We start from the raw sequence: 12,806 nt of genomic DNA, 5'->3' as shown, positions 1-12,806 counted from the left end.
TATTACCTTTTATATATATTTTACAGTACTTTTTCTATGTTTAGAAACACCAACACTTACCATTGTATTAGAATTGCCTGCAGCACACAGTACCATGCTGTACAGGATTGTGGCTCAGGAGCAAATAGGCTATGACGCACAGCCTAGGTGGATGGCAGATTATACCATCTAGGTCTATATAAGTACATTCCATGGTATTCGCAAAACAATGAAGTCACCTAACAATGCATTTCTCAGAACATTAAAGTGATGCATTACTATATGCGGGCTTGTTCAGTTTCAAACAGAATATTAAGTAGTTCAAATATATCTATTCCTTTTTTATTAGAAGTATCCCTGTTTTGTAGTTGAGAAAGAAGAAATAGGGACTTCCTCAGTATCACATATGAGCAAAGTTAAAAATAAGAACAGAGACTGCAATGGAGGAGTTCTGTGGATCTAATCTACAGAGTGGCATATCAGATTTAATGAATGGATTGGAAATAATCTTTTTTTAAAGATTTATTTATTTATTTATTTGAAAGGCAGAGTTACAGAGAGGCAGAGGCAGAGAGAGAGAGAGAGGTCTTCCATCCACTGGTTCACTCCCCAAATGGCCACAACGGCCAGAGCTGCGCCAATCCGAAGCCAGGAACCAGGAGCCTCCCCTGGGTCTCCCACGTGGGTGCAGGGGCCCAAGGATTTGGGCCATCTTCTACTGCTTTCCCAGGCCATAGCAGAGAGCTGGATCGGAAGTGGAGCAGCTGGGACTCAAACCAGCGCCCATATGGAATGCCGGCACTGCAGGTGACGGCTTTACCCACTACACCACAGCGCTAGCTCCTGGAAATATTTTTAAGTTAAATACGTAGTCACAATTTTTTTTTTTGACAGGCAGAGTGGACAGTGAGAGAGAGAGAGACAGAGAGAAAGGTCTTCCTTTGCCGTTGGTTCACCCTCCAATGGCCGCCGCGGCCAGCGCACCGCGCTGATCCGATGGCAGGAGCCAGGAGCCAGGTGCTTCTCCTGGTCTCCCATGGTGTGCAGGGCCCAAGCACCTGGGCCATCCTCCACTGCACTCCCGGGCCACAGCAGAGAGCTGGCCTGGAAGAGGGGCAACCGGGACAGAATCCGGCGCCCCGACCGGGACTAGAACCTGGTGTGCCGGCGCCGCTAGGCGGAGGATTAGCCTAGTGAGCTGCGGCGCCGGCTACGTAGTCACAATTGTAAGGCACAAATCATTTAAAAACATTTTCCCTAAGTAATTGTTTTGTCTTTTAATAAAGTATGTGTAAATCTGAGTGTGACCACAGATTTAATTCCTTCAGAATCTTCATCTTGCTGGAAACTCAAAAATAAAATATAGAAGACTACGTGAGACCAGATGAGTTTCTCAAACAGGTTGGCCTGATAACACAGCAGAGGGTAAAAACCACTCATCCATAATTCCTTCCAGCACTCACCTGCCCAGCTTCCCTTCCCCCTCGCAGTCCATTCCTGCCCCTAGCTTGGGGCCCTTCCCCTCTCTTAATGGCTCTTTAGGAATCCCTGAGCCTCTTAACCACCTCCCTAAATTCAAGATAGTTAATCTGTACCCACAGTGGTGATCTGGCAGATACTATGTAGTTTTCTGCTGTGTCCCCCAACACCAATTCCTTTCTGCAGCAGTTTTCAGCAGTGGGCATAAAGCACCCTTTACAACATATTCAGAAACTCCTCTCCATACACACATGTGGGCAAGCATGTAACTGAGTATGTAGACATTTATACATGATTATGAAACACTTGACTGGATATCCTCTCATAATCTCTGTTACCTAGAATTTATTTAAGATTTACTTATTTATTTGAAAGCCAGAGTTACAGAGAGAGGGAGACACACACACACACACACACACACAGAAACAGAGACAGAAAGACAGAAACAGAGAGATCTTCCATCTGCTGGTTCACTCCCCAAATAACCCCAACTGCAGGAACTGGGCTGACCCGAAGTCAGGATCCAGGAGCTTCTTCCAGGTCTCCCACATGGGTGCAGGGGCCCAAGGACTTGGGTCACCTTTCACTGCTATCCCAGGCCATTAGCATGGAACTGGATTGGAAGTGGAGTAGCTGGGTCTTGAACCAGTGACCACATGGGATGCTGAGCTACAGTCCCTGGCTTTACCTACTAGGCCACAACACTGGCTCCTATTACCTAGAATTTCTAGGGCTGCTCAGCAAGTCATAAGAAAACCTAGCCAAGGAGGGCTGGCACTGTGGCGCAGAGGGTTAAAGCCCTGGCCTGAAGCACCAGCATCCCATATGGGTGCCAGTTCTAGTCCCAGCTGCTCCTCTTCTGATCCAGCTCTCTGCTGTAGCTTGGGAAAGCAGTAGAAGATGGCCCAAGTCCTTGGGCCCCTGCACCTGTGTGGGAAGACCTGGAGAAGGCTGCTGGCTCCTAGCTTTGGATCCACGCAGCTCCGGCCGTTGCGGCCATCTAGGAAGTGAACCAACAGTTGGAAGACCTCTCTCTCTCTGTCTCTATCTCTCTTTCTGTAACTCTGTCTTTCAAATAAATAAAATAATTATTTAAAAAAACCTAGTCAAGGGATTCTTAGAGTGCTGAAGTGTGTTACTGGGTGTGGCTTAAAGCCAACATTCTTTGCACCCTGTATTAAATCTATATATGTGGATAAATAATACAGCAGAAGTAAAATGGCATGTTATTTGGAAACATCCTTCCCCCACGTGAGTTCTAACTATGCCACTTCCTAGCAAGATGCTTCACCTTTCCAGTTAATTTTCCTCACCTGAACAAGCCATCATGCGAATCCAGTGATATTATCGAATGCATGAAAAGCAACACACATAGTAGGCTGTCAATAAATCTAGGTTTCCTTCTCACCTCTGCTTTTGCAAGTAGTGTTCCATAGCGTGGCAAATGGTGTGTTAAGAAGAGTGTCATTTTATACTTAGGTGTGGGATCAGATTCCAGTTCTGTCATTTTGTAATGATGGGTGGCCTCAACAAGTCACCTCACTGGATCCTCAACTTCTTCTGTAACAGGTAGCATATAATATTTACAGGTATAAGGTACCTAGCCCATAGTAGGCTCTCAGTGGTAGCTATTGATACTATTAATAGATGTGAAAAGACTATTCTTAGTTTTATATAAGCATACCTATTGCCTGTAAAGGCCCTCTTTGAAATGCTGTCTTGTCTTTGAGTGCATGAAAACTTTGTTGTTTAAAATAACCTGTTTTCCAGGGCGGTGTAGTGGCATAGTGGGTAAAGCCACCACCTGCAGAGCTAGCATCCCATATTGGCCCTGGTTTGTATCCCAGCTGCACCATTTACAATCCAGCTCTCTGCTAATGGCCTTGGACGGGCAGCAGAGGATGGCTCAAGTGGTTGGCCCCTGCACCCATGTGGGACATCCAGTGGAAGCTCCTGGCTCCTGGCTTCCACCTGACTCAGTCCCTGCTGCTGTGGCCATCTGGAGAATGAACTGACAGATGGAAAAATCTCTCTGTGTGTGTCTCTCCCTCTCTGTCTATAACTCTGACTTTTCACTAAATAAATAAATCTTAAGAAGAAATAAAATAACCTGTTTTCTAACAGTTGTATAGCAACTCGAGTTGACTGGGGTTTATCTGCAAATGCAGAGAAGGGTATTCGGAACTCTGCTGCGGCATCATATTCTGTCATTTTGTTTTCTTTGGCTGCTCCCTGTCTTGACACCCCCAGCATTTTCTTCTTGCTCGTCATAGAGCAACTGCCTAGAAAGGAGATTTGTTGCCATTCCTTCTCCACACACTCTCTACACTTATGTGGTTGAGCAGTGCGGCCACAGCATCACTGGGATGCCAGGGCACTAGTTGTCCCAGGCTGTGCTTTTTCGTTTGTATGTTGGTAAGAAGCCAGATGTGATGTTTCATTTTTTTCAGACATATGAAAGGCCAAACACTATCTTCCATCTCTATGCCTCCATGGAAACTCAGAGTCATGGGAAACTTAATCGGCCGCAGTGGTGCCCCACTGTTGCTCCTGCAGGATGCTGCTCTGTTTATCGGTTCATCATGAGATAGTGCACTGCTCAGGGCTGCTTTCAGTTTGGTATTGCTGATACACATATTTGGCAGGGTTAGCCTTTGTTGAAAGGATTTGAGGAATTCAAAAAGGCTCCTGGCCCAAATATATCTCCCTCAAATGGTCACAGTGCCTGAAATGCATGCAAGAAACATTTCACTTGAGTTTTCTTTCTTTGTCACAAGGAAAGGTTTAAATGGGAATGCCACTCCCCAGAGGGAAGATAATGAATCAGTATCAGTTATTTCTGTTAGCAAGGGTTAAAGCCAGAGCTGCATTGGAATCCTGCTTCTGTTCCTAGCTGTGAACTTGGGCAGCTTGCTAATTCTGAGCTAGTTCTCTCTTCTGTAAAATAATAGGTGGTTGTGGGGATTAAATGAGATTGTGCATGTAAAGCACATGGTAAATGCTTAATGAACTTTAGATGTGATAAGCCTTATGGAGAATAGAACTCTGACAAAATATATTTAGGATTAGGAGACTTGATTTGTTGGGAATCAGGTGAAGTCTGGTCCAGGGGAGGTTCTCAGAGCCAATGCCTTGATAGAGTGATAATATGGCCAGGGAGTAGCACGGAAACTCTCTGAGGGCCTGGGGTTGGAAGAAATGGGTGGGAGGAAAAGGAAGGACTAAAGCAAAGTCAAACTATAATTACATGAACATTCCCGTAAGGTAAGAAGTGAACTCTGACATTGGAAGTGTTCAAGCGAAGGCTGAGTGCTGGCTACCTGTGAGAAATACTCTCGTCTACCCCAGGGCTTCTCAAACTTCTACAGGTGTGTGCGGCACCTGCGGGTCTTGTTCAAGTTGCAGGGTAGCATTCAGTCATTCTGGGGTGGGGCCCTTGATTCTGCATTTCTAACCAGCTCCCTGAGGAGACTGATGCTCCTGATCGACGGCCCTCCCTTTTAGTAGCAAGCCTCGGTTGCACTTTTAAGATAGCTTGCAATGAGATAGAGGATATTGCTGGGAGAAACCAGAGGGTTACCCAGGAAGTCTCCATAGAGTGGAAGGACTCAGATACAGTCTTGATCTACAAGCTGGTTCTTGGTTTTGTAAAGCTTTAAGGTTTGATGGGGAGTATAACTACAGACTGGGCTCCTGGGGACTGACTCACGCTTAACCAAATTCACAAGAGACCAATATATAAGCCAGAATGCCAGTTGATTAATTTATAATGAGAGGTATGACTTCCAAGCAGACCAGATACTAGGGTTTGCTGTTCAGTGCATTATCTCCCTGTAGGCTTATTTACATGAGGAGCTGAATGATAATAAGAAGGTTGCTTGGTGAGGATGGACTCGGGGCAAGGGTAGTTCCTAAGATGATTTTAATGGCTCACATCCCCAGGCTCTGCTACTCTGCTACCTCCATTCCACAAGTAGGCTAGATTTCCAGAACAGTTCTGGGGATGCCAGCCTTTGCACTGGTCTCTCTGCCACCAGTCTTGCCCTCATGCAATGCAGATGATCATTTTAAGCCCACATCTGATTACATCATTCATTTGCTCCACTGACTGACTCCAATATAATTCATAATTTTACAAAAAGGTTAAAATATACAGAAAAGCTGAGAGAGCACCCCTACAGCCACCACCTAGATTCAACAATAGTTACCATTTGCCATATTTGCTTCATGTACGTGTGTACGCCTATGTATTGAGTCCACACTCTATCATCATTTGCTAAAGTCTTCATATTCCGGCACAACCTAGTTGACTAGCTGCACTTTCCTTGGCTCCCCCTTTGCAACTTGCATCCCAGCCATACCTAACTACTGAATGTTAGTTCCCTGATGGTCCCCTGGTGTACGCATATGGTACACTATTGGCTACACCTGAATATCCTTACTCACTTTGTTTCGGTAATTCTCCTTGTTCCTAATTCGACCACACCCATGTTGCCATAGCCTCCTATGCTTTTCTCAGTCAGAACATTGATTGTACTGCACTATTATTGCTGTTTACCTTTCTGACTGTCCCACTAGATGTGAGCTCATTGAGAGCAGGGACTGTTTCTTTTGTGTCTATGTACCTGGGCGGCTCCAGTGCCTCGCACTTAGTAGATGTTCAATTATCAGCAAATCCAAGTGCCTACTGCACAGTTCTCCTTGGCTACATCATAGGTACCTCGACATTAACTTGTCTAAAGTCAACTTATCTCTAGTTTGAAATCCTCCTCTTGTATTCCCTGATTAAATGTCATCCTGTCTTCCAGCCAAAAGCCTCAAAGCAATCCCTAACTCCTCCCTCTTTTATCCCTCCAAACCAAGTCCTATGGATTCTACCTCCAAAATATATTCCATTCTCGGGGCTGGCATTGTGGCATGGCGGGTAAAGACACTACATGCAACACTGTCATCACATATGGGTGCCGGTTCAAGTCCCAGCTGCTCCTTTCTCCATCTAACTCCCTGCTCATGTGCCTAGGGAAGAAGTGGAGGATGGCCCAAGTGTTTGGGCCCCTGCAGCCATGTGGGAGACCTGGATGAAGTTCCTGGCTCCTGACTTCAACCTGGCCCAACTCTGGCCCTTGCTGCCATCTGGGGAGTAAATCAGTGGATGGAAGACAGACCTCTCTCTCTCTAACTCTGACTTTCAAATAAATAAGTAAATCTTATATATATATCCAAATAAATAAGTAAATATATACAAATATATTCTCTCCACTACTTGTGTAGCCCAGGACACCTTTGCCTCTCACCTGAACACTGCTGACAAGCTTCTACCTGGGTTCCCAGCTGCAACTCTTGTCCTCTCCAACCTATTATCTACAGAGAAGCCATAATGATCTCTTAAAATGCAGATAAGATTATATTGCTCCACATTTAAACCTAGACTATGTTACTCTTCGGTTTTGCATACAGTTCAAACATCCCAGCTTTACTCAAAGGACTCTCAAGAACCAGCTCCCATGTTCCTCACCAACTGTATCTCTTAACTACCCTCCCTCTAATACTTGAGGTTCCAAACATTCTGCACTTACAGAGCTGGTAGGAATTGTAGTTTCCCAACAGCATTTTGTGTTTCCTATCTCAGTGCCTTTCATTGTGTTTTTAAGGATTTATTTATTTGGAAGGCAGAGTTACAGAGAGGGAAGGAGGAAGAGGAGAGAGAGAGAGATCCTCTTCGATCCTTGTGCTGTTTTCTGCCTAGAAAGGCTGACCCTACCAAAGTCAGCACAGGTGGAACCTCCTCTGGGAAGCTTTCCCTTTCTTCCCAGTTTGGGTTAGGTGCCTGTTTTCTACTCCTTCTTCACTTCCCTTCACTCACCTCTATTGTAGCCCTTATGCTACATAAAATATTGTAAAATAATCATTTTGTCTTTCTCACCAAAGTTAATTTATGAGTTTTTAAAAACAGAGTTAATGTTTTACTCGATTTTACCCCATGTTATGCTTAGGCCATAACATGTAGTAAATGTGTGATAAATATTTGCTTATGAAAATAATGGATAAATATTAGTAAATGTCTCCAAACTTCAGTTATGTATATAACGGATGCAATTCTTTCTTTTGAAAACATTGTTTCTTCAAAGTACAATATAGTTAACTTCCATTTAAGTAATGTTGATTAAAGTTTGAATGTTTTTTACCAACAAATTTCTACAGTTTCTGGAATTGTAGCATTTCTTAGGAATGCTTGGTGCTACCCATTTCTTTGCCCCTAGATAATTTTAATCTCAGATATTATCATCAGCATTATTTTTTAAAGGTTTATTTATTTATTTGAAAGTCAGAGTTACACAGAGAGAGGAGAAGCAGAGAGAGAGATCTTCCATCCGACGGTTCACTCCCCAGTTGGCGACAACAGCCTGAGCTGTGCTGATCCGAAGCCAGGAGCCAGGAGCTTCTTCCGGGTCTCCCACGTGCATGCAGGGGCCCAAGGACTTGGGCCATCTTCTACTGCTTTCTCAGGCCATGGCAGAGAGCTGGATCAGAAGTGGAGCAGCCGGATCTCGAACCGGCACCCATATGGGATGCCGGCGCTTCAGGCCAGGGCGTTAACCTGCCGCACCACAGTGCCCAGCCCCAACATCAGCATTATTTGGGTGTACCATGTTATAGGCCCCATATGCCCTCTTGACCTCTAAAGTCCCTTTCAATACCTCAGATTCATATTTCACAATTACCCATTTATTTGTACTCTAAGTACTATTTGGTATATGGTATTAATTTTCCCTCTAGGTTTCTCTCAAATCATAAGAGTAGCAAGTGCAAGATTGTTCCATGTTTAATCTTTGGGAATTATGTTGATTAAGTAAATGTTAAGAGAGGGATTGAAGGGAGAGACTGGGAATTTTTTAAGATTTATTTTTATTTATTTGAAAGGCACAGTTACAGCAAGAGAGAGAGAGATTGATTTTCCATCCACTGGTTCAGTCCTCAGATGGCTGCAAAAGCCGGGTCTGGGCCAGGCCAAAGCCAGGAGCAGGAGCTTCTTCCGGGTCTACTTCATGGGTGCAGGGGCCCAAGCACTTGGGCCATCTTCCACTGCTTTCCCAGGTCACAAGCAGAGAGCTGGATCTGAAGTGAAGCAGTCGGGACTCAAACTGGTGCCCATATGCCATATGGGATGTCAGTGTTGCAGGCAGCAGCTTTATCCGCGACACCACAATGCTGGCCCCAAGACTGGGAACTTTACAAATGTTGGGCTGGATAAAAGTGGGTTATATTTGTTTGAACTTAAAATGTAGTCAAGAGTGAATCTCTTCAATATAATTTTCTCGGATGAGTAAAATCCTCCAAGTAGCAACGTTAAGGTTATTTTAGAATTATTATATTCTTGAACATTTTTACTACTACTATTACTAATAATGGTATTTATTTAAAAAAACATTTGTTACACTCTGCTAAACACTGTTGTAACTGCTTTGCATATGTGAGCTCATTTGTTCATCTGAGCACCTCTTTGAGGTAGGTACTATTATTACCCTCACTTTGCAGATAATGAGGAAAGAGAGGCACAGAGAAGTAAGTTCTCCAAGGTCAAACTTTATTCATAACTGGCAGACCCGGGCGTATTAAGTCCATGCACATTTATTGAGCATCTCGTAAATGTACCAGTTGACAAGCGAGTCAAAAAGTGTACACTTCCGTAAGGACAAGTCAGAATGCAATAGTGCCGTAACTAAATTGCCTGGGTCAGTCTGGCTCCTTCCAGGTAGTGGGAAATAGAGAAAGATTATGTAGTTAAGGTCATGTGTGATGCAGGCACATCCGTTTGGGTAAACCTGGTTTGTGGAAGGTGAAGTAAAAAAGGGGATGGTTTTGAGGCGTGTGAAACAGTAATTATTTGGTGGGGACTAGGCTTACTTTTAGAAGAGGCAAACCAGTGCAGTATATTTAGCCTGAGGTTAAGGGTAGGAAGGAAATGTATACACACGTATGACGCTCGTCGGGACCGGGAGAGAAGAAAGGTGCCATTCAGAGCCAGTGGAAAAGGGTAACAACGCGCTCTTCCTGCCCCTTCCCTAACGATCAGCAAACAGCCTGCCCCCAGCACCACCCACCTACCCACATTCTCCTGACTAGGGCTCGGACTCTTCGCCTCTGCGCTTTTTCAAAGTACTTTCACATTCTGGCACTGTCCGCCGGACACGTCCTTTAGGCAAACGTTACAGAGGGGACGGTATGTTCATGCCATTCCAACCGGCCTCCACTCCTACCAGGAAGCGGGAGCGTTCGCGGCCGATCCTAGCGTTCCTCGGCCGGACGTTTTGCAAAACACGACGCGACACACCTGGCCACCCGACCTCGGCTACTGCTGTAATGCCTTCCCATCCTGTTACCCTTTTAAGAGGCGGATCCCGCAGTGTCCTTTCCTCCCTCCCAGCCACCTCTACCCCCAGTCGGCTGGGCGGAGCTTCACGCTGAAGCCCCAGAACCCGACGCGGCCCTTCAGTAGCAGAGAGGACCGGAGCTCCCAGTGGCTGCGGCTGCGGCAACCTCCCGGCTGACGCTGCGTGCTCCGGGGCTCCGGCCGAGCTCGCCGCGCCCCCAGCTCTCTCCGCCCCCTCCCCACCTGGCACACACCTGCTCCAGGCCCGGGTCTTGCCAAGCGCCCGCACGGTGCGTGCCAGGGGCCCTAGGGAAACGGGGATCGCGCGCGCCATGGGGCCGCCGTCCGGAGCCGGGGTCTCCTGCCGCGGGGGCTGCGGCTCTTCCCGATTCCTGGCGTGGTGCTTCTTGCTGGCACTGAGCCCGCATGCCCCCGGCTCCCGAGGGGCCGAAGCAGTGTGGACCGCGTACCTCAACGTGTCCTGGCGGGTTCCGCAACCCGGAGTGAACCGCACGGTGTGGGAGCTGAGCGAGGAGGGCGTGTATGGCCAGGACTCGCCACTGGAGCCCGTGGCTGGGGTCCTCGTGCCTCCCGACGGGCCCGGGGCTCTCAACGCCTGTAACCCGCACACGAATTTCACGGTACCCACGGTTTGGGGAAGCACCGTGCAAGTCTCTTGGTTGGCCCTCATCCAACGCGGCGGGGGCTGCACCTTCGCAGACAAAATCCATCTGGCTTACGAGAGAGGGGCGTCCGGAGCCGTCATCTTTAACTTCCCGGGGACCCGCAATGAGGTCATCCCCATGTCTCACCCGGGTGAGTGCAGCTACTAAATTGCACCCCTCTAAACCTCTGCCATGGTCAGTTTCTCTGATTTTCCTCTGCGCCTCCTCCCTCTATCCGGAGGAAATGGGTGGCTTCTCTGCCCCCACTTAGTGGGGCAGGGTCCTCCCCCAGGTTCTTCAGACGTGGGGGTTGGGCGGGAAAAAAATCTATTAGAATTTGCCTCTCTGATGGAAAACGGGAAGGCAAGCCGGGTGCGGAGGCTGGCCATTCAAGGGCTATTTGGGATTTTTGTGCGCCCCCCCTTTCCTGGTGTTCCCCAAGGGTGCTTGCCTCCGAGGAAGTGGTGATGGGCCCCGACTTTTAAATAAGTGGGGAGCGGATCTCCTGGAAATTCCTTCCCCACTCTTTGCTGGCTGACAACCTCAGGTCGCAGCAGCTTTCCCCCTCCTCTCTCCTGTTTTTCTCTCCCTGTTTCCTGGGTATCAGGTACAGGATTGTGTTTCTGTGCTGTTAACCTCATTGCAATTTGGGTAGAAACTTTGCGAAGCTCTTGGGTTCTTTTCTGCCTGGTGGTCTCAGGTCCCAAGTGGTTATTGGGTTCAGTGCTTTTGTTTTCCTCTGAAAATTCGGATTGAGGTTATTGAGTTCCCAAACAGGCGATTACGTTATTGAGAAAGAAGAGGTTTATGCACGAGGATAGCAAAGGCCTAGACTTGGGAAAAACTAGTCCAGGGAGTTCTGAAATTTGTGGAACTGGTGTAGGTTGCTCTTTTCTCCCTCTCCTCCCCCTCCCCACCAGCTATCCTTCCAGAATCCCATTTGTGATTAGGTATCTATCTGTACCATCTCTATGTAGTCATCTTAGGTCCCAAAGAAAGAGTTTGGGCGGGAGGGGGAGGAAAAGGAAGAGACATGTGCAATAGCAGTGTGTCATAATTGTTAAGAGCTGGGCCTCAAGTCAGACCTTGACTCAAATTTCTGCTCCATTTTGTGTCAGTACCGTGACCTTGGCAACTTATTTGAAGTCTTTGAGGCCGAATTTCCTCATCAGCCCAACAGGAATGAACAGTGAGAAAGAACTTATTTCACAGATTGGCCCCCAAGGCTAGTATGCAATAGTCTAGGACAGTTGGAGAGTAAACATGTTACCTGCTCTCAACTCTCAGTAAGAGTAAACTGGTATGGATTAACCTCTGAGGAGGCATTAGAGAGACAGGTCTGCTTATTTACCTGCTAGAGGCTGTGTGTTTTTCTTCAAACAGTGTGACTGGTCCTGCCTGGAACACACTTGTATTGAGTGGCTGGGTGGCATCACGGAAAAGGCACTGAACTGGAACTCAGAGCACTTGAGTTCTTTTAGCCTCTGCTTGGCTTCTATCAGCTTCGTGACCTTGTCCAGGTTACCTGTAAATGGTAGAATAGAGGTAGGGGATGGATGCCAAGCTGGCAGAATGTGTGGAGGCCAAAGTGAAGTTGATGAACTCTAGCATCCTTTCCAGCTCTAAAATCTTGTGATTCTTAGCTTGTATATTGATAATGCATTGATTAGAATGAAATGCCTTTTTTAAAGGCTCGTAAAAATGAGGAATTAAAGGCTTACTCGATTTTAAAGTCTTGCCGTTCAGTTGGCTATCTAAATGCCAGGGTTTGACCGTCTTTCTCCAAATGGGATTCATTTGCATGAGTGATTTGTAGTGAGAAGAGTATTCTTTAATTAGAGAATGCTCCTATTTGGATGATTTTCCTTGCACTTCTGTTAAGGATATTATCTGATCATTTTAGGAGACAATCAGATTAACTTCTCTTGCACTTCTGCTATGTGCTGAGCGCTCTCCATGTCTCATACTTTAGTGAGAGGCCCTGTGGTATGCTAGGAAAACAACAGGGATTGGAGTCCCAATTGGAGGTCAGATTTTGAATTTATCCCACAATAGCCTGTGTCCTTGGCAGATTATTTAATTTTACTGAGTCTTGCTTTCCCTGTCTGTAAGACAAGGATAGTATTTCCACTGCTATGATTTAGTAAGGAGAATATATGTAAACCACCTGGCAGATAAGAAAGTCAATGAATGTTAGTTAATATAATAAGTTAATGCTAATAGGGTGTTAATTATTATACAAATGTATGATAATACAACTGTCAATTTGAAAACATGAATACACTGAGAATCTAATTATGGCTTTGTGTTTC

At 46.2% G+C, this 12,806-nt stretch overlaps 1 protein-coding gene across 2 annotated transcripts in view; it reads left to right on the top strand.

The window, feature by feature from the left end:
- Positions 1 to 12,806, top strand: part of RNF128 (ring finger protein 128) — a 113,466-nt gene that overhangs the window by 39,958 nt on the left and 60,702 nt on the right. Inside the window, exon 1 of one of the 2 annotated variants that reach the window (XM_002720143.6) lies at positions 9,731 to 10,645. The exons of the other annotated variant lie outside the window; for it this stretch is intronic. Coding sequence (XP_002720189.1) covers positions 10,162 to 10,645 — 484 coding nt within the window. The 5' untranslated portion in view covers positions 9,731 to 10,161. Of the gene's footprint in view, positions 1 to 9,730; positions 10,646 to 12,806 lie in introns of those variants that run through there. 2 annotated transcript variants of the gene reach the window in all.

This window comes from Oryctolagus cuniculus, chromosome X (assembly GCF_051225735.1).
Source record: "Oryctolagus cuniculus isolate XC-2025 breed Fujian yellow rabbit chromosome X, ASM5122573v1, whole genome shotgun sequence".
Classification (NCBI taxonomy): domain Eukaryota; kingdom Metazoa; phylum Chordata; class Mammalia; order Lagomorpha; family Leporidae; genus Oryctolagus; species Oryctolagus cuniculus.
This window is presented reverse-complemented; position numbering and strand designations above follow the sequence as displayed.